Source organism: Musca domestica, unplaced genomic scaffold, assembly GCF_030504385.1.
Source record: "Musca domestica strain aabys unplaced genomic scaffold, Musca_domestica.polishedcontigs.V.1.1 16, whole genome shotgun sequence".
NCBI lineage: Eukaryota > Metazoa > Arthropoda > Insecta > Diptera > Muscidae > Musca > Musca domestica.
This window is the reverse complement of record NW_026712219.1, coordinates 2315628-2338196: the sequence shown is the minus strand read 5'-3', so window position 1 is coordinate 2338196 and position 22569 is coordinate 2315628. Positions and strand designations below refer to the sequence as shown.

The window sequence follows — 22569 nt, the reverse complement described above, 5'->3', positions numbered from 1 at the left end:
CATATAGCCCCTATATAACTGTATCTCCCGATATTCGGTATTTTGAGGATTATAGGGACATTATTAACCAGAATTATTTCAAATTTGGTATTTGAAGTTCAAAATGGATCCTATGACAAAAAATTGTTTTTGCAAGTCCACGTCTTCGTATAGCCCCCATATAACGGTACCTCCCGATATTCGGTATTTTAATGTTTTAGCTTCACTATTCACCGGAATTGTTTCATTAAGAGTTATTTAGAGTTCGTCTATATATATATACGTTAGGTCTATATATATACGTTATTTTGATGATTCTAGCTATATTATTCACCGTTTATTTCAAGTTTCGAATTTAAATATGGTAATGGCTTATGACAAACAATGCCGATGTATGTTGGGGTCCACGTCGTATAGACCCCAATATAACGGCTATATTCGGTATTTTAAAAATTGTAACAGAATTTTTTTAAGGATTTTATATCTTTGAAAAATTCCAAATTCCTTCCAAAAGGTGGAGGGTATTCAAAGTTCGGCCCAGCCGAACTTCATACTCTTTAACTTGTTCGTTATGATGTTTTTTTTTTTTTTTTTATTCCTTTGAAGGGCACAAATTCAATAGGGTCTCCATATGGCTGGCTGGCACTCAACTCTTTGAAAGGTTGTCACTCTCTGTTCCAGTGCATTTGTCTGTATGTGTGTGTATGTAAGTTACTGATAAAACCAATTCACGCGATTATTTCGTGTATGAAAATGTAGCAACAACGAAAGGTTGTTGCAGAGCCAACGACTGGGAGAAAAAAAAAAACAAGAACAACACCACTGTAAGAAAACGCACCACAGTGGACACGAGGAATGAAGCAGCAAAAATCAACAACTTCGAGATACTTGGCGCACACACACTTACTCTCTTGCCTACCTAACGACCGGCCAACCAACCAACAGAAGCAGCAACAAGTGAGCAAAAAACAGAACCGAAAGAGTGTGTTTGCCCTCAGTAAACACCAGCAAATAAATTAAGAGTGAGAGTGAGGGTACATGTGGGAACAACAACAACAACCACACTGGTGAACGAGTAATCAGTAACAACGGCCAGCAGCACCCATTACCACGACACGGCCTGTATGCAGTCAAATCGTTTTGTTTCTTTTTCCTTTGCTGGTAGTGGTGGCCAGCGTATCTCATAGATGTGAATGTGCTGCTCGTTTCATATTAGCCAGCCAACCAACACAACGCGCCAGGGAAACCCATCCACTCTAAAGTGAGCGAGTGAGTGCGAGTGCGGCCAGCGTAAGCGGATCACAGATCACATTTATAAAAGCATTGCGTTGGCTGGCGATACAAATCAGTCGGTTTAAGAACGTTTCTGCAACGAGAACCAACAACGGTCCGTTGTAACCCGTGTGAACGCATACCGAACGCACTTTGTTTTTGTTGTTGTTAGTAGTAGTAGTAGTGTTTAATTCATTTTCCTGTTTTGTGAGCATATTGAACAAAGAAAAAAGTTTTTCTCCGAGTTTTTTTTTATATCTGAGGAGGAAAATACCACCACGAAGTACCGATTCTGTGATTTTTTTTTTTTTTTGGATGACATTTTGATGTGATTTCATACAGATAACAAAAATACATTTTTGGACGCTGGATATCTTTAACTTAGCAGCTACCACGACGACAACATTGTGTGTGCTGTAATTCCAATCCAACTGCTCCCACCCTACCAACCCGCCCGCCTAACCATCTGTTTTATACAACACTTTTCTGTGATTTTCATAAGGAGCAGAACCACAAGAAAAAACGACGACGACGACGTGCGTGTGTTACGGAATTTCGTCGTTATAGAACAACAAAAATATTTCAACAAAATTTTATAAAAAAAAATCGGTTTTTGCCGTTGTTGTTGCTGTCAAAGTGTTAAAAATAAATTTTTCGTATCAAAAAATATTTTTTTTCTGAAATCCAAATGAAAGAAGCATGATTTTGTGTTAAATTTTACAACAACACAATCAACTAAAGATAATTTTGGAAAACAAAAATATGAAAATTTAACAAAAACTCCCAGAATTACTATTTCGTTGGCCAATACAACGAAATACCACCTATCTACCGCCAGAGTTCAAACCTCAACTTTCATCAGCCAATTTAACACCCGCCCACCTCAAACTTCAAAAGAATTCCTGCAAAATGTCACAACCAAAGGCAAATTTGGTCAAAAATCGTCGCTTCGACGAAGGTAAGTTGGAGAATTTGAAATTTTGAAAAGAAAAACGTTAGGCCAACTTATGGGGATTATGGTTCTGAGTGTTTATTACTCCAAACACGTGTTTTCATTTCATGCTTTGCTTTGAACCAAAAATTATAATTTCAAATACAAATCAATTTAAATGACGGCAGACAACCTTCTCTTCTCTTTTTTTTTTGTGTTCAGTCCTCTCTTTTTTGTTTTAGTGTTTTATTTGACAAAGAGAAGTCAATGAGCTTGAGGTCTAGTTTTTTTTTTTTTTAATTTTTGAAACTATCTCCACTATCTCGCACCCGAATACATACATATGTACATAGATATCAACATGTGGTTCTGTGTCTACGTAATTTTTTGGGGGGAAGGGTCTCCTGTACCGCATGCCATTAATGGTGATAATGCATGCCAAGAAGAGAAGCAATAACATTGAAACCCATACAAATCTCCCACAACATAAAATTGGTTGTTGTTGTTATTGATTGTAATCTCCTGACAAATTGATCTTTTTTCAGGAAGAAAGTCCATTTGAACATTTTTTTCGAATTGTTAAGTTCGTTTTAAGCCATTTAACAGTGGGGAACAAAATATTGTGTCAAGTCATCGCCGGATTTTTTGGCTTCAGGGCTTTTTTTTTACTGAGAGCCATTAGCCGTGAAGATAAGATAGTTAGTTTTTGTTTAATGAGGTCACTGACATAATGAAATGAAATATTTTTGAATTTGAAATTTGTGGAAAATTTTCCTATTTCGAAATCATTACTGAAAAAAAAACTCTTGGTCAATTTTAGATATCTCATAATAAATAAGAGTAAATTGGTCGAACATTTCCACCATGTGAAATTTTAAATTATTTTGAAATCAGTTGTTCAAAAATCCATTTAATTTGGACTATGTCAGATTTCGCCAAAAAAAAAAATATATTTTTTTTTTTAAATAAAAACTTATATTTTTATATAAAATATACAAAACAAGTAAAAGACCTGTAAGTTCGGCCGGGCCGATCTTTGAATGCCCTCCACCACTTGGAACGATTTTGGCAATTTTCAACAAAAATAAAATTCGTTAAAAATTCTGCTAAAATCTTAAAAATACCGAATGTGGACGTTATATTGGGGTCTATACGACGACGTGGACCTGCATATGCAACTTTTGTAGTAAACCATTACAATACTTGAATGCGAAACTTAAAAAAAATCGGTGAATAATGTCTCTAAAATCATCAAAATACCGAATATCGGGAGGTACCGTTATATTGGTAACGTTATTCGTTATACGAAGACGTGGACCTGCACAGACAATTTTCTGTCTTAAGCTGTAGTACCCTTTACGAACTTCAAATACCAAATTGGAAACAATTCCGGTGAATAATGTCGCTAAAATCATCCAAATACCGAATATCTAGAGGTACCGTTATATTGGGGCTATAGGAAGACGTGGACCTGCACAGACAATTTTCTGTCGTAAGCTGTAGTACCTTTACGAACTTCAAATACCAAATTTGTTTTCTACGAATTAATATCAAACACAAATGTAGATTCAATAGCGCTGCAAATAGCAAATACTGATCTCATTCATAGAATGGCAATGTTGCAGCTAATTTGTTTGAAAAGTGCATCTGGATCGTTTGAGACATTTGAAATCGCCATAATTCTTACATTTTTTTAGATTCGAATTGGTCACCTTTGGCACGAATTATGGCCTTCAAACTGTAAATGAAACCGTCACACGCTGCTTAAATGTTGCTCTGCGGTATTTTGGCCCACATTTTTTGTAGTACCAACCTTGCTTTCCAAAATACTCCAGACACAATCGTCCAACGGATTGGTATCCGCAGATTTTGGTGACCATTACGCGCTGGAAATAAAGCGAGGAACCTCATTTTGTAAGCATTCTTGGGTGGCGCGTGCTGAGTGCGATGGTGCTGAGTCCTGTTAGAATGTCCAAGGTCTGCGGCCAAAATTTTTGCGTGCCCAAGGCTTTAATACACCCTCCAGAATATTTTCGCAATAATATTCGGCATTTATTCTGATGCCACGGTCGATTAATACGAGCTGTTATGGCGGCCCATACCATCAGCATGGCCGGCTGACCTCTTTGGCAAGTAAACACGATCATTTTGTTTGTTCACAAACTACTGGACAACGAATGTTTTCTTATTGGAGAAAACCAAATTCGACAGTTCACTACTTTCGGCCAAGCGAAGCAACTCTTTAGCTCTTTTGAGACTAGTTTCTTTCGGTTGCGGTGTAAGTTCATGCACTTTTTGGAATTTCAATGGCTTTACCCCGAGCTCATTTTTTAATATTTGCTCGCCAGCCATTTTGCGGTCACTGCGACGTGGGTTTCGATCAAGTCGTTCCTTTACTTTTCGAACCATTTCTGCTTATGTTGCTGTTTTCTTCCGTCCACTTCCTTGACGTCGAGCTAGGGGCTACCAGTATCACGGAAACGAGCTATGGTACGAGATACAAAAGATTTATTCACATTTTAATGCTGGAGAGCTTTAACGATAGCCACTTATGGTTTTCCAGCCAAACCTAAAGAAAACACACTATCACGCTTGATCACGCTATCACGAATAATTTTTTTTCTGGAAACTTCTCACCAAAATGCTTCTGTACGCCTGTAAAAAATGTAATAAGCTGTCACTGGAATAATTTTAACAGCTGTCGGACGAGTGGCTTAGAAATGACAGCAGCCAGAAGTTGGTTCCATTTTTTTCATCCCATATTTTTTTAATCCCATACATAAATATACCTTATTCCAAAGTGTAAAATATAATTTGGTCCATTATGCGAAAACTATAACCTCTACGCTTTTGTGGACTTGTACATACACAAGGAAGCTCATTAAATTACATTAAAGTGAATTTTTTTTTTGTCGGGCCGTTGTGCCAATAATGATTCCTATGGACAGCAGTTTTTTTTCCAAACCCTTTTGTAATATATATAGGACCTTTAACTGGTCTTCCATAACTAAAAAGAAAACTAGAAGATCTTTAATAGTTTTATATATAATATCTTTCAGATATCACCCACAGATAAAAGATCAGTTACAGGCTGTTCTTTTCGAACAAAAAAAAAATCTGACCAAAAACTCCAAATACAATGTAAGGGACTCGATGCAATGGCCTAAAGCTCGAAAAAAAAATCTTATTATTTAGAAAACAAAAAAAAAAACATTTTGTCCTTTTGCTCTGCTTTTTGTTTCTTTTCAATATGGTAGAAGACAATGAGATGGCTACCCATCCGTCCAACCATTGTATAAATACTTATTCCACATATCTTGAATGCGTCATTTTATTTTTGTATTGCCTGTAATTTTCATTGCCATATAGTATTAATACAATCTTCCGGTAATAAATTGTCTCCAAATGGATGATTATTTTTGGCTAAAATTAAAGAAAGAGAGACAGATACTCTGGCAAAATTTATTTCAATAATTATTTTTTATTGGACCAAAAAATCATTATCTAGAAAAATTATATGACAAAATTTTCCCAGTGGAATTTGTTCGGATTTTATTATATCCCATAAAACTCCACGTTTCCCTTCAATTTTTATTCCCTGAAATAATTTTAATTGACGTCTAATTTAGTTAGACTATTTGTTAAGTATGTCTGTGTGTCCGTTCATTTATTATTATTTCTTTTTTTTATATGAGAATCCATTTGTGTTCGAAGAACATGTTGTCGTTGGGTCGGTTTTGTTTGATTTTTCTGTTGCTATCTAACAAAATATTTTATTCGCTCGGTACTTTGAGGAACTAAATTTCTGTTTATTTCCGGTTCTAAATTAACAAACAATTTACAAACAAAAAAATATTAAATATTAAATACCCCAGAATAAAAAGGCAAATTGTGCGTGTAAATTTAGAAAACATTAAACAAAAGGGGTGTCAGGGTTGTGAATAGTTTCTATTTATATTTGGTGTAATGATTTATGAATATTTGGTAACTCTAATTGAGAGCAATTTGTTAATCCTGTGAAAAACATCAGACTACAAAGTAATCCATTGTATAATTGAAGCACAATATTTTCCGTAGAAAACCTTGTGGACACACAATATTTTCCATCGAAAATGTGTCTACAATATTTTCAAATAGAAAATCTTGTGGAACACAATATTTTCATATAGAAAATCTTGTGGAACACAATATTTTCATATAGAAAATCTTGTGGAACACAATATTTTCATATAGAAAATCTTGTGGAACACAATATTTTCATATAGAAAATCTTGTGGAACACAATGTTTTCATATAGAAAATCTTGTGGAACACAATATTTTCATAAGGAAAATCTAGTGGAACACAATATTTTAATATAGAAAATCTTGTGGAACACAATATTTTCATATAGAAAATCTTGTTGAACACAATATTTTCAATAGAAAATCTTATGGAACACAATATTTTTAATAGAAAATCTTATGGAAACAATATTTTCAATAGAAAATCTTATGGAACATAATATAGAAATCGCATTCTTATGCCTTGTTTTTATACCCTTCACCTTGAAAAGGAGGGTATATTGACATCCCTCAATATTCATCGCAGACCTCATAAAGTATATCTATTCATGATCAGTATGGGGTTGTTGCCATTGAAAATGAGATATATCGGTCCACGTTTTGGTATAGCCGCCATATAACAGGAACTCCCGATATTCGGTACTTGGATGATTTTTGCCACATTTTTCCACGGATTTGTCTAAAAATTGTTATTTGTAGTTCTTAATGGGTTCTAGCTCTGGTGGCGGAACATCGTATGTATAGGTCAAAATTTTCGCATAGTCCCCTTATAACGGTATCTGCCGATATTCGGTATTTTAATGATTTTTGCCACATTTTTCTACGGGTTTGTCTAAAAATTGGTATTTATAGACCTTAATTGGTTCTAGCTCCGGTGACGGAATATTGTATACATAGGTCCAGGTTTACATACAGCACCTATATAACGGCACCTCCCGATACTCTGTATTTTGATAATTTTTGCCACATTTTTTTACGGATTTTTCTAACATTTGATATATGTAGGTCATTTTAGGTTATAGCTCCCGTTGCGGAGCATTGTGTGTATATGTCCACGTTTTCGTATTGCCCCTATATAGAGGTACCTCTCGATATTCGGTATTTTTTCAATGGATTTTTCTAAAAATTGGTATTTGTTGACCATAATGGGTTCGAGCTCCGGTGACGGAATATTGCAGAATATGCATCGGTTTGATGATTGATTTTGCCACATTTTTCCACAGATTCGTCTAAAAATTTGTATTTGCAGTTCTCAATGGGTTTTCACTCCAGTGGCAGAATGTTGAATATCTTGGTCCATGTTTTCCTATAGCAGCCATAACGGTACCCACTGATATTCTCTATTTTGATAATCCTTGTCGCATTTACCCACATACCAAATTTGGCATTTAAGACTCGCCCATCGTAGATAGATAACAATCCTTGTAGTATAAAGTTTTCTACATAGGAATCCTTTTTTGGTATGGGCCCCAAATATAACGGGCGCGCTCTCTTTGTTTTTTTTTTAAGTTGCAATATCCAAACGGTCTTATTGGTATTTGTAGTTTAAAGAGGAGCACACTTGAATTCAGATACCTTTACAAAAAAACTGTTGTCTTACCCAATGGTGGAGGGTATTAAAATTTCGGACCGGCCGAAGTTAATTATTTTTTTTTTACTTGTTGTAAAAAGCCACCATTTTTTCCAAAAAGGCCTATTGAAGTTTTAGAGACGACTTCTAAGTTGTATAATATTTTTAAGAATAAAATGAAATACCTTTTCCCAATAGAAGCCCAGTTAAACGTATTCTGACATTCGTATTTCTTAAAAAAAAAGTTCGTCATTGTTCAAACAATGTAAATGTGACGAGTTTGCATTTTGAAATTTAATTATTTAGCGCCTTTTTAACTTAAATACTTATTTACAAAATTATTTCGCACATTTCAAAATTTACAATACAGAAAAAAAAAACAAATATATTTTTTCACAAAAAAATACAATAATATTCGTTCATTAATAATATATGTCCATTCATGTTAAGAAACTGGCTAAGTCCAGTCTGAACAAAAAATTTCAATTTTATTTCTCTCAATTATTTTTATTGTTTTTTTTTTTTTTTTTTTTTTTTTTTTTTGGCGCTATAATACACACATAGTTGCTAATAAATTTTCAATTTTATATTGCTCTTGCTATTTTTATTAAAAAAAAAAACACACACACGCGAAATATATTTCAATTTATTGAAAATTTACCAAATTCATTGCGTGAATATCGGACTATCTGCTGTACGCTCGTGTTGGCGGTCCCACCATAGTGACGCATGCACGTGCTTCTTGCTTTCTTTGTTTTGCTGCTCACGTTACTCTTGATTTCGAGCATTTGATGCCAACGTTCAGCGCAACAGGTTTCTTGCTCTCCCTCTTTGAAAAAAAAAAAAAAAAACAAAAAAACTGCCACATTGGCTTGCTCTCATCATCATCAGCCTCCTCCTCCTCACAAATTTTTACTGGCCCCATTAATATGCAAAACAAAAAAAAAACAACAAAAAGTTTAAATAAAAACAAAAAATTATATGTTTATTTGTATATTCCACATCATCAAATTTTCGCAAAATATAAAAGAGAAAAATATTTAATTTTCAATTTTTTTTATGAAACAATAAAATTTAATATTGTTTTTTTTTTTTTAAATGTCTTTCTTCTAATTATCGCATTTAAAAGAAATGCCTCTCATCGTTGGCGAAATAAAAATGTTTAAGGTTTTACATTTTCGTTGGTGACTAAAAATGACTTAAAGCCACCCAAACAAGGAAGGTCACTTTCAATACATTTTAAATACAAAATTGCAAAATGAAAAATACAAACAAACTATAAACAATACAAAACCTAATATTGTTTCATTCAATATTATTTTCTCGGGCTGTGTGTTACACATTTCAATGTTGAATTCAATTCAATTCAATTGTATATAGAGATAGGTATCTCAGACGATTTGGTAGGCTCTCGAAATTTTTATATCAGTAGTATTTAGAGGTTTATATACGTGTGTGTGTGTGTGTATGTGTATGTGTATGTGTATGTGTGTGTGTATGTGTATGTGCGTGCTCTCGTTTACCAGAGCGTATGAGTATTTAAGAATTGTTGTTCTATTTACCGCGCCACAGTTTTCTGCCCGCCGTCTTCTGCTTATCAATGAAAATAGCCCAGCGGAAAAAATAATAGACCCCAAGGTGTCTTTTGTTTTTCTCTGATAATAGCAAAAAGAAAACAAAATGCCGCTAATAATGAAAAAACCTGTCAATATGTCACGTACGACATGTTGACAATTCAATTCAATAGTTGAGAACGAAATTGAGAGGATTATAAGAGAACATAAATTGATTAGGAGATAACGAGCATAGAGTCAAAATTTGCAAGCCGAATAACCCATTACAAGGTAATGTGCACATACATACCTTTTGAATTAGCAGTGGGTTCAACATATTAGACTATTCCTTACAAAATTAAAAGGCAAAAAAAAAAATATGATGAGTAACATCCGCACAGAGCATGGGTGTCCGACCACAAAACCTATGAAGTCCTACGAAATATTTTAAACTTCTTCTTTCTACAGAAGACCGGTAGAGTACCAGTATTCAACGCCTTCTGTAAAGGAATTTTAAAATTAAAGTATAGATGGCGCCCGGTGGTCTTAAGCCACCGACTACAAAACCTATAAAGTCCTACGGAATATATTAAACTTCCGCTAACTCCAGAAGTCCTGAAAAATTGTTCCATAGAGGATCTTCTTTCTACTGAAGACCGGTAGAGTGCTAGTATTCAAAGCCTTCTGAAAAGCAATTTTAAAATTGAAGTACAGATGGCGCCCGATGCCTTTAGGGCACCTCCTTAATAGAAGTATTTCTCTACTTAGACCTGTCCTCTCTCTGGAGGGCTGTGACCTGTATCTTTCTTTAAAAATCATCCTTCAAAAAGCCTACCCATTAAGGTATTAATATATTCTACTTGAAACAAATTAGTTAATATTGCAGTGTAGATGGCGCCCGTTACTTCATGGAGTAGGATATAACCGAGCGTTCTTTTTATACCCTCCACCATACATAGTATGGAGGGTATAATAAGTTCGTGATTCCGTATGTAACTCATCGAAATTAAAATTTTAGACCCAACAAAGTGTATATATTCTTGATCAGCGTAAAATTCTAAGACGATTTAGCCCTGTCCGCCCATCTGTTGTAATCACGCTAAAGTAAAACGAATAAAGATATGAAGCTAAAATTTTGCACAGGTCAAGTTCGAAGATTGGCTATATCGGTCCACGATATCGTATAACCCCCATACAACGGTACTTACCGAATTTGATATTTTGATGATTTTGGCCAACTTTTCAATGGAATTGTCTAAAATTCTCCACAACGAGTTCTTTATGAATACTTTACCCCCTGAAGGAGAATTGTCTATATCGTATATCATCCATATAACGGCACCCCACGATATTCGGTATTTTGATGACTTTAGCCACATTTTTCAATGAAATCGTCTGAATTCCTGGAGTTCTTTATGAGTGTTTTACCCCTCTGAAAGAGAATTGCAGATATAGGTCCACGAAATCGTATATCCCCAATATAACGTTACTCCCCGAATTCGGTATTTTGATGATTTTGGACAAAATTTTCAATCGAATTGTCTGAAATTCTACACAAGGAGTTATTTATGAGTACTTTTCCCCCTGAAGGAGAATTATCTATAAGGTCCACGATAACGTATATCCCCCATATAACGGCACGATCCCCATATTCGGTATTTTGATGATTTTAGCCACATTTTTAAATGGAATGGTCTGAAATTCTGCGCAATGAGATCCTACTGAGTACTTTTTACTTTTATTATCAATATAGATCCACAATATCGTATATCCCCCATATAACGGTACATCCCGATATTCGGTATTGTTTTGATTTTAGCTACTTTTTTCAATGGTTTTGCTGAAAAATTCATACTAGAAGTTCTTTTTAAGCACCTTACGCCTGGAAGAGAAATGTCTATACAGGTCCACGATACCGTATAGCCTCCGATACAACGATATTCGATAATTTAACGATTTTAGGGACATTATTCACCGGAGTTGTTTCAAATTTCGTATTTAAAATTCCTAATGCGTACTACAGCCTATGTTAAAAAATTGCGCCTGCAGGTCCACGTCTTAGTATAGCCTCCATATAACGGTACCTTTCAATATTCGATATTTTGATGATTTTAGCGACATTATTCACCGGAGTAGTTTCAAATTTCGTATTTAGCGTTCGTAATGGCAGTCTATGCCAGAAAATTATTTATGTAGGTCCAGGTCTTCGCATTGGTCCCATATATCAGCACCTCCCTATATATTGTGTATTTGGACGATTTTAGATATACTATTCACCGAAATTGTTTGAAATTTCGTACTACAGCCTGTGACAGAAAATTTTATATGCAGGTCCAGGGGTTCGTATAGCCCCGATATAACGGTACCTCCCTATATTAAATATATTTGAACATTGCATTCGCTTATGACAAAAGTTGCCTATGCTGGTCTACGTCTTCATATAGACCCCAATATAACGGCTATATTCGGTATTTTTAAGATTTCAGCAGAATTTTCAACGGATTTTACTTATTTTTTTTTTTTTTTTTTTTTTTTTTTTGAAAATTTGCAAGTTTTTTGTATGGCTGGGGTATTCAAAGGTCGGCCCAGCCGAACATTCTCCTTTTGCTTGTTCTCACTTTAATTGTTTCTGCTTCATTATGTGTGAACGCTTCTGATCTGAAGGATTCAACATGATATGATTTATGAACTAGATTCTCGAACAATTTCAGTCAGGTGTGTACAATTTAAGATAGACTTTAGTATTTAATTTGACAAAGCGGACTATCGTTCTCAACTTGACGCTCTTGATACTTATTTCCACAAATTAGCGTTATCGGAACACTACGTAACCCGCTATTCCACTGTATGGCACGTAAATTGAATTTATATTACGAACTGCAGTGAAGTGAATAATTTGGAAAGTTTTTACCAATAAAAATGTTCAAGGTCAAATTTATTGCTGTGGTTCTCAATATTGACCAAGGTGTTGTTTTGGTTTTTGTTTTCAAATGACTATCAGCAATTTCAGACATAATTAGTCAATGGTCATTACTCATTCATTTTTTTCATTGGTTGATTGATTAGGTAAGATAAATAACATTTTTTAGATGCATTGGAAAAATCTTTAAATATCTAGAACTAAGGAAATTGGATATTTGATAATTTAATTTCAGATGAGCATCTCCTTAGGTCATAAAAAGCTCATCTCGAAAGAGAATAATAATCAAATATCAATTTTCCTTATTTTTATATATTTAATTTTTTTTCCATTGAGTAGTTTTTCCCTCCAGTGTGTTCAGAAAAAATGCAATCGAATAAATTCATTTGACATTCAATAAGAAATGGAAAAATCTGCTGACTCCCATCTGCTCCCTCCCTCCCTCTCTCCTTCACTCTCATCAAATTTTTACTTAATTATTTCTTTTTGTTAAGTAAATAAATAATGCAGTTAGACATTTTTGCATATTGCCTTTAGCGAGAAAAGAGGTGGTGCGGCATAGTCAAGAAAGAAATATAAATAATAGAATGCAAACAATTGTTAGGAAATAAATAGTTTAAATTATGGCTATTTTGTTGAATTGTTTTCATTTTATTTTTAATTTCAAAATACGTAAATGTTGCTATTTTTAATAAAAAATAAATATGAGACAGTCAATAAATTACAGACAGTTCTAATAGAAAACAAGTAAAAAAAGCTTTAAGTTCGGCCGGGTCGATCTTTGGAACAATTTTGGCAATTTAAAAAAAAAAAATAATAAAATCCATTAAAATTCTTTTAGGGTCTATACGACGACGAGGACCTGCATAGGCAAATTTTGTCATAAGCCATTACAATATTCAAATACGAAATTTGAATTTGAATTAATGTACCTAAAATCATCAAAATTCCGAATATAGGGAGATACCGTTTTATTGGGGCTGTACGAAGACTTGGACCTGCACAGACAATTTTCTATCATATTCTGTAGTACCGATTACGAACTTCAAATACCAAATTTGAAACAATTCCGGTGAATAATGTCGTTAAAATCATCAAAATACCGAATATCGGGAGGTACCGTTTTATAGAGGCTGTACGAAGACGTGGACCTGCACAGACAATTTTTTTGTCATGGGCTGTAGTATCCATTACGAACTTTAAATCACAAATTTGAAACAATTCCGGTGAATAATTACGCTAAAATCACTAAAATTCCGAATATAGGGAGGTACCGTTTTATAGAGGCTGTACGAAGACGTGGACCTGCACAGACAATTTTTTTGTCATGGGCTGTAGTATCCATTACGAACTTTAAATCACAAATTTGAAACAATTCCGGTGAATAATTACGCTAAAATCACTAAAATTCCGAATATAGGGAGGTACCGTTATATTGGGGATATATCTGCACAGATACTTTTCTGTCATAGGCTGTAGTATCCATTACGAACTTTAAATACCAAATTTGAAACAATTCCGGCGAATAATGTCGCTTAAATCACCAAAATACCGAAATAAGGGAGGTACCGCTATATGGGGGCTATACGAAGACCTGGACCTGCACAGACAATTTTCTGTCATAGGCTGTAACATCTGTTACGAACTTCCAATACCGAATTTTAAACAACTCCGGTGAATATGTCGCTTAAATCGCCGAAATACCGAAAAAAGGAGATACCATTATATGGGGGCTATACCAAAACGTGGACCTACATTACCCATTTTCAATGCCAAAAATCCAGCAGACATAATATACATTTGAGTAGAATTTTTTCAACCTACTTCATTTCGTTCGAAAGCTAGAGTGATTTCCACAGACGGACGGACATTGCTAAATCGACATAGAATTTTATGCTGATCAAGAATAAATACACTTTGTGGGGTCTACAATGTATATTTCGAGGTGTTACAAACGGAATGGCAAACTTAATATACCCTCCATACTATGGTGGAGGGTATAAAAATAATAATATTGTCCCCGTATTTAATGGTCGTTTTTTAATGAAAATTTATTTCAATTAAAGTACTGCAAATAAATGGCAATAACAAATGCATTTCAAAATTATGTCATAGAGAGTCACAAGTTCCCTTCTAGGGCACTCCAAATTTTTTTGCCAACTCATTACAATTTTTTTTTTTAATTGAGATAAAATCTCCCCTAGCCTTTAGAAAGTCGCAACACCATAAATTGTTCCATCACAATAAATATTTGGTTTGGCTTTTTATGTCCGATCACATTGGTTTTTTCTCTCAAGTGTTCGGCTTCTTAAGTATTTAATTGGCAAATATTTCCCCAATCTTTCCATAATTTCTTCATTTCCACTTTGGTACAATTCTTTTATTGGGGGGGGGGGGGGGGTGGACCTGGTAAATTTCGGTTAATTATAAAACCATTTAATGACTCTAATAAGGTTGTCGATAAGGTTATCTTAAGTGTTTTCTAATTGTTGTTAAGAACAACATGAAAAAGGGGGCACAAACAAACACCTTCGATGTGCGAAACCAGTTAACGCAAAAAAAAGATATTGCCAACTATTTATTTAACATTTTATGCGACACAATGTTGGGACATCTAAATCGATATACAACAGGTGTCTAATAAACTGGCAATGTTTTAATTGGATATTAGATATTAGAATGTGCTGAGAGAACTTTTAGCAGAAGAGGAGGTGGATATTTTAAGGAAAAGGAGAGTTTTTATGGGAGGTTGTAGGAGGAGGTACCAAGTCATATGATCAACTATCCATATCTGATACACAACTGTGTATCAAATTTCATTTAATTTTCCCCATTATCAAATTTAGTACCATTTAGTACAATTATAGTACGCATATCCATACCAGCTCTAATATTTACCACAGACATCAAATGTGACATCCATACCAAATTTTAGAACTACAACTCTATTTCACTCATACTACAATTTTGTACTATTTTGTACATTTCGTACAAATACAGTACATTTTTCCACATCCATATCTCAATCCCAATTACCAACATAAGCCACAATATCAAATTTGAGGATTCTAACCCTATCCGTTAACCCAATACTAAATATAGTACCAATTAGTACTTTTCGTATAAATATAGGACGCATTTCCTATTCATATTAACCACAGGCGCCAACAGTGACATCTATAACAAATTTCAGGATTTCAGCTCTATTCCTTCACCCATTACCACATTTAGTACTATTATGTTCTTTTCGTACGATTATAGTACACATTTCCAAAACCACCTTCATATCTTAACCACAGACGCAAACAATGAGATCCATATAGAATTCCAGCTACATGCATATTAACCACAGGCGCCAACAGTGACATCTATAACAAATTTCAGGATTTCAGCTCTATTCCTTCACCCATTACCACATTTAGTACTATTATGTTCTTTTCGTACGATTATAGTACACATTTCCAAAACCACCTTCATATCTTAACCACAGACGCAAACAATGAGATCCATATAGAATTCCAGCTACATGCCTTCACCCAATATCAACTTCTCGTACAAATATTGGATACCAACTACAGGTACCATCCGTCCATTTACGATTCAAAAAACCACCTCCATATTTTAACCCCAGACACAGGGATATCTATAACAAATTTCAGTTTTTCAAGTCTATTCCCTAACCCAATACCAAATTTAGTACCATTCAGTCCTTTTCGTACAAATATGGAACGCATTTGCAAACCGCCTTCAAATCTCAAATACAGACACCATTAGTAATCTAAATATCACATTTCGGGATTCCAGCTCTTTCCCTTCACCCAATACCCAATTTAGTACCACTAAGTACTTTACGAACAATAACAGGGTGAGATAAAATGACTGTCACAAAGTCAAAAGCCATAAACATTTTCGGGAATAGCATCAAATTTTAGAAAAAAATTAGATTTGTTCGAATTTGTCTCCTTTGGCATGAATTATGGCCTTCAAACGGCCAATGAAACCGTCACACGCTGGCCGAATGTTGCTCTGCGGTATTTGGGCCCATTCCCGGCGAAGCGCTGGCTGGAGGTGATCGATACTTTGGTATTTTTAGTGCCAACCTTGCTTTCCAAAATACTCCAGACACAGAAGTCCAACGGATTGGTACTCGGAGATTTTGGTGGCTATTGTGCGTTGGAAATGAAGCGAAGAACCAAATTTTGAAACCATTCTTGGGTGGCACGTGCTGAGTGCGATGGTGCTAAGTCCTGTTGGAATGTCCAAGGTCTGCTGCCAAAATGTTTCAATGTCCAAGACTTTAATACACCCTTCAGAATATTTTCGCGATAACATTCGGCATTTATTCTGATGCCACGGTCGATTGATACAAGCGGAGAGCGACCATCGACTGTTATGGCGGTCCACACCATCACCATGGCCGGCGCTTGAGTTCTGGTGGCCAACCAACAACATTTTCAGCTGACCTCTTTGGCAAGTAAACATGATCATTTTGTTTGTTTACAAACTGCTGTACAACGAATGTTTTCTCATCGGAGAAAACCAAATTCGGCACTTCACCACATTCGGCCAAGCGAAGCAACTCTTTAGCTCTTTTGAGTCTATTTTCTTTCAGTTGCTGTGTATGTTTTTGCACTTTTTGAAGTTTCAATGGCTTTACCCCGAGCTCATTTTTCAATATTTGCCGAATGGAATATGTTCAGCTTACGAGCCATTTTTCGGCCACTGCGACGCGGGTTTCGATCAAGTCGCTTCTTTACTTCTACTTATTTCTACTGCTGATTTCTGAAGAAAACAGCAATTCTTCCGTCCACTTCCTTGACGTCGGGCTACGCTACCAATATCACATTTAAATACTGGAGTGCTCTAACGATAGCCACTTGTGGTTCTCCAGCTAAATATAAAGAAATCACACTATCGCGCTTGAATTCCATCACGAATAACTTTTTTCTGGAAAATTGTCACCAAAATGCTTTTGTACGCTTGTAAACAATAAATTGCTGCCATTAAGTACTTTTCGTACAATTATAGTACAAAACCACCACGATATGTCGAGGCTACATATGAACAGCGATTCTAGTACCCAATACGAAATTGTACCAAATGTAATGCTATTAAGTACTTTTCATACACTAATAGTGCAAATTTCCGAAAGCATTTCTTTATCACAAGGCTAACACCAACAGGGACCCCAATATAAAATTCCAACTTCATAGGTTCACTCTGAACCAAACTTTTCCAAATTGATTACCATTCCTACAGTTCGGAAGTGTGTACTATTTCCATAAACAACTTCATATATCAAACATATTTTCCAACCTTGATACTCATGCCAAATGTTTTTAGCTCTCTCCCTTTAGTTACTACCAAATGGTACCATTTCAGAAGTTTAGTACCATTTTAGAACTTTTGGTTAAAAATGCTTTAAAAATTCTTACGACTTTTCTTTTAAGAAATTTTTATTATCAATTCTTTAAAAGTAGCTAAATTTTGCTCTAAACTTATTTTTATAAATTTTATATTTATTTCCAAATTTCTCAAACAATAATCGGTTAACAATTTTTTCAAAACTATATATGAATTATTTAACGTTATACTCAAAACTGCAAAATTTCCTGATAGTTCTTCGGAATCAAAACAAATTCTAAGAGATTCACGATTACGGGCCTTTTATTCCTTAAAAACAATCTCCTTATGCTATCACAATTTTGCATTGCAATCCCTGAAAAATACTGAAAAAAAAAATATCCACATAGCAGCTACTTGGGAATTCAATGAACTTAGAACCCACAAGTCCACAATTATAGCTCTGATAGTCATTCATTATGATCCGATCATTGTCGTCAAAATTCAAAAGTTCAGTCAGCGTAATCATAAATCAAAAAATCATAAATTTCTTCGGTTATTTTTAAACCCACAGAAGATATCAAAATATTTCACCCCTCTGCTAATTGGTTCGCGCATGTCCAATTCGTTTTCGAACTTTTATTGATTTTTTCGTCTGGAATTTAGTGACGAAGATTGGCGCTCAAAAAGACAAAAGGCAAAAATGTAAATTTCAAAAACTAAAAGAAACCTAATTGATGGCAATTGCTATGAAGCGAAACGACACCAACTCAAGTAACTTTCCGATCAAGACACCGAAATAAAGACAATTAAACATAAATTTTGACAAACCCTATTGAATAAATTTCTTAGATTTGCTTTGTCTCGCACCAGCTGATTGGTGGTAATGTTGAGACGAAGCTTTATTTCAGTTTTTGTTTGACATTTTTTTTTTAATTTTTGTGGTCACTTGTGATTCGCTTCATCCGGTTAATGAACTTTAATGAAATAACCAACAATTTTTTTTTTCTGGCTGGGTGCTGTTTTATTGCCGATTATTACTCTTCGAAGTTGAAAGAGAAATGGTCGCAATGGATTTTGCATGAAAAGTAGCACGTGTTTTTTTTTTTTTTGCGCTTGTCTCAATTTGTTTTTGGTTAACAAAGAAATTGAACAAAGGCCATAAAAGATTTATGGGATTCATAAAATTTTATCCTTTGGGTCTAGAAAAAATTTTCGATAAGTTTTTCTTCGTTTTGGAAATTTTATTTTTAAACAAAGAATTTTTATTGGTTTAATACAAGGTGTTTATATACTGGTTTTAGGAAAACCATGGGGTTTAAAAATATATATAAAGGTTGTTGTTGCAAAATGGTATTTGGGTTCAAAAAGGATCAATAATTTTTAACAGGAATTGTTTTTGGTCAAGAAATTTTAAAATATCGAATTAATTCGTTCTAACATTAAGACCTCTCTTTCTGGGCAACATTGCACCTTAATTCTTTTTTTAATTTCCTTTAAATCTTCTTTAAATTGCCTCACTTTCAATACACCTTCCTTTAGAGGCACAGGCAATTATCAAGGCATTTGTTAACCATTATCCAGGACCACCCTAAGTGTATTTTTAGAGTACCATTAATTCTTGGAGTAACACTTGTTCCACTCTGTATTACGTGTCTAATACACATTTTTCCAGTTTACAGCTTAAACGCAATTGCCAATACAACCAATTACGCAGTAGCTCCCAGTAAAATTGGCCCGGCGATCATGGTTGAATCATAATTTTACACTATTGCAAAAAAGTATGGTGCAAATTTTATTTTTCTTCTATAATGGAATTCGTGGACCTGATTTTAATATAATAATTTTTATTACTTGCTATTAGAGAATCTTTAAAAACTCCCGCCAAAAAAAATTTAAAATAAATCCCGAAAATAAAATATCCAAAAAAAAAACAAATTTAAAAGTTCCACATTGATGGACCTGATTAGCCCTTTAAAGATAGATACAACAGTTGTAATTGGGAATAAGAGGAAACTAATACAGGGTGAGATAAAAATAAGTTAAAAAGCAGCAAGTTCGACCGGGCCAAACTTTGAAACCCACCCTCCACCATTTGGAATGAATTTGGAAATTTTCAAAAAATATAATCCGTTAAAAATTCCGTTAAAATCTTAAAAATACCGAATATAGCCGTTATATTGAGGTCTGTACGACGTGGACCTACATAGGCATTGTTTGTTATAAGCCATTAACATATTCAAATTCGAAACTTGAAATAAACGGTGAATAATGTAGCTTAAATCATCAAAATACCGTGTATAGGAAGGTACCGTTATATGGGCGCTATACGAAGACGTGGACCTGACAATTTTCTGTCAGAGGCTGTAGTATCCAATATGAACTTTAAATACAAATTTTAAAACAATTCCGATAAATAATGTCGCTTGAATCACCAAAATACCGAATATCGGGAGGTACCAATAGGGAGGTAGCATTCATTACGAACTTCAAATACGACATCTCAAATTATTACGAACTCTAAATACGTAATGTGAAATTACTTCGGTGAATATGACGCTAAAATCATCAAAATACCAAATATTGGGAGGTACTGTTTCCGGGGGGCTATACAAAGACGTGGACCTGCACAGACAATTTTCTGTCATAAGCTGTAGTATCAATTACGAACTTCAAATGCCAAATTTGAAACAATTCCGATGAATAATGTCGCTAAAATCATCAAAATACCGAATATCGGGAGGTACCGTTATATCGGAGCTATACGAAGACCTGAGCCTGCCTAGACAATTTTCTGTCATAAGCTGTAGTATCAATTACGAACTTCATTTGCCAAATTTTAAACAATTCCGATTAATAATGTTGCTAAAATCATCAAAATACCGAATATAGGGAGGAACCGTTATATTGGGGCTATACGGATTCGTGGACCTGGACGGACAATTTTCTGTCAGAGGTTGTGGTATCCATTACGAGTTAATATACCCTCCTTTTCACGGTGGACGGTATAAAAATGCCTAAACTTTACAATGACAATATACAAATATTCCCATGAAATCGAGGATTACAGCTCTGGCCCTTTAAAACATATTCTTAAAATATTTGCTTTCGTAGTCCCCAGTAGTTTTTCAAAAGTATTCTTTAACAAATTATTTTATTTCCAATGGATTCTTTAACATTTTTTGAAAACTCACTCGCATAGATAACTGAAAAGTCCTGAAAATATGCTAAAACAAGCAAAAAATTTGACCCCGATGTTCATGTGAACAAAGATTATGGCTCGAATAGTCCCTTGAGGAATTTATTTGAAGTCTCTCAAAACTTTATTTCTAATAAAAAAAAAGTATCGTAAGTCTTTGCAAGGGAACCAAGATCTTAACTCTGAAATAGAGAAAATATTCTTAATAAAATTCCTAATACTAGATCGGATAACATTCCTCATAATTAAGAAATTCATTCGTTTTCTTAGGATTAGATTGAGGTACTGCCATCATAATTTCTAACAACAGTGTACATTTTCGTAACGATCTGATGTTCGTTCTCTGATCGGGGCATTTGGTTTTGGTGTAGACGACATGCCTGCCATACTTACCTGTAACGAGTGCAATACTTGAACACATTGTTGGTTGGTTGGTAGTTGGCGCCTAAAGCGTTTAAAAGTAAAAATAACACAACAGTAAGCGTTTTAAAAATAGACAGGCACAAGCCAGCCACAGTCAAGCAATAACCCAAGTTGACTGGCAGTCAGCCAGCCATCCAGCCAGTATGTGTATCAGACGCATGGACAGAATGACAGAAACAGGGCCATTATTATTATTCTCATATATGGAAGTCAGTGTTAGTATAAAACACCATACCTGTTAGGTATGCCTGTGCGCATGCGAGGCAGCGTTTGTAACAAGTTCAGTTTGTGGTATGGGTGCAAAAAATGAAAAAAAACACACACACACACACACACACACTCATACATACTCATAATAACGAGGTAAAACCCCACAAACAATTGAAAGCCAATCTCGTGTTGTTGCTGTTGTCGCTTTTGTACATTTAAAGTAATCACGTGCATAACCAGAAAATAATGCTTGACAAAAAAAAACATGGTAGGTATTCCAAAGAATCACTTGCACATGACTCGGCCGATCCAAACGAGTCCACGCATTTTAAGTATCTTGGGCAATAGTTAACAAGAAATGCATACCCAGCAGCGATATCCAGCCATGCACACTCAAAAGAGAGTAAGAGTTTACTTACAGCAGTAATTTGGTATTCAACAGGTACTCAGCTCACACATAGGCATTTCAGATTTGAAAAGAGAAAATTGAAAGAGATAGTGTAAGCGTAGTGAGTTTTTTGTGTAATCTTTACACCATTACAAGGTAATGAGGGTCTCTTATCTCTTCGAGGCATTCCATTACTAACTAATGGATATGTCTGACTTTTTTTAATGACATTTTATTAAAGTAGAATTTTGGTAAATGTGAGATTAGTTGAAATATTTTTAATCTTTGACTCAAAAACATGTTTCTTCCAAAAGTCCGTCAAAAAATAATATGAACCAATTTCCCTCTTTAGACTCTTTAAAAATCTTGGATTTTAGTTTCAAAAGTTCTCCAAAAAAATTCTAAAATTTTTGTTCCAAAGGTCTTTAAAAAAATTGCAAATATTTATGATAAAAGCTATGACAACCCTTCATTAAATATGGGCAAAAGGTATTTATTGAAAATGTTTTATGCATATTTTATGATGATGAAATGATAACTCTTACGATAACTCAACAAGTAAAATAACTGTAAGTTCGTCCGGGCTGAACTTTGAATACCCTCCACCATTTGGAAAAAATTTGACAATTTTCAAAAAAAAAAAAAAAAAAAAAAAAAAAAAAAAAAAAACACTGATGTTTTCAATTGACCTTAAGCCAAAATAAAGTTACTAAGAAA

At 34.5% G+C, this 22569-nt stretch overlaps 1 protein-coding gene across 1 annotated transcript in view; it reads left to right on the top strand.

Moving 5' to 3' along the window:
- The first annotated feature begins 1252 nt into the window (after nucleotides 1-1252).
- LOC131801376 (putative inorganic phosphate cotransporter) overlaps nucleotides 1253-22569 on the top strand; it is a 30447-nt gene continuing 9130 nt past the window's right edge. Inside the window, exon 1 of the mRNA XM_059119960.1 lies at nucleotides 1253-2209. Coding sequence (XP_058975943.1) covers nucleotides 2161-2209 — 49 coding nt within the window. The 5' untranslated portion in view covers nucleotides 1253-2160. The remainder of the gene's footprint in view (nucleotides 2210-22569) is intronic.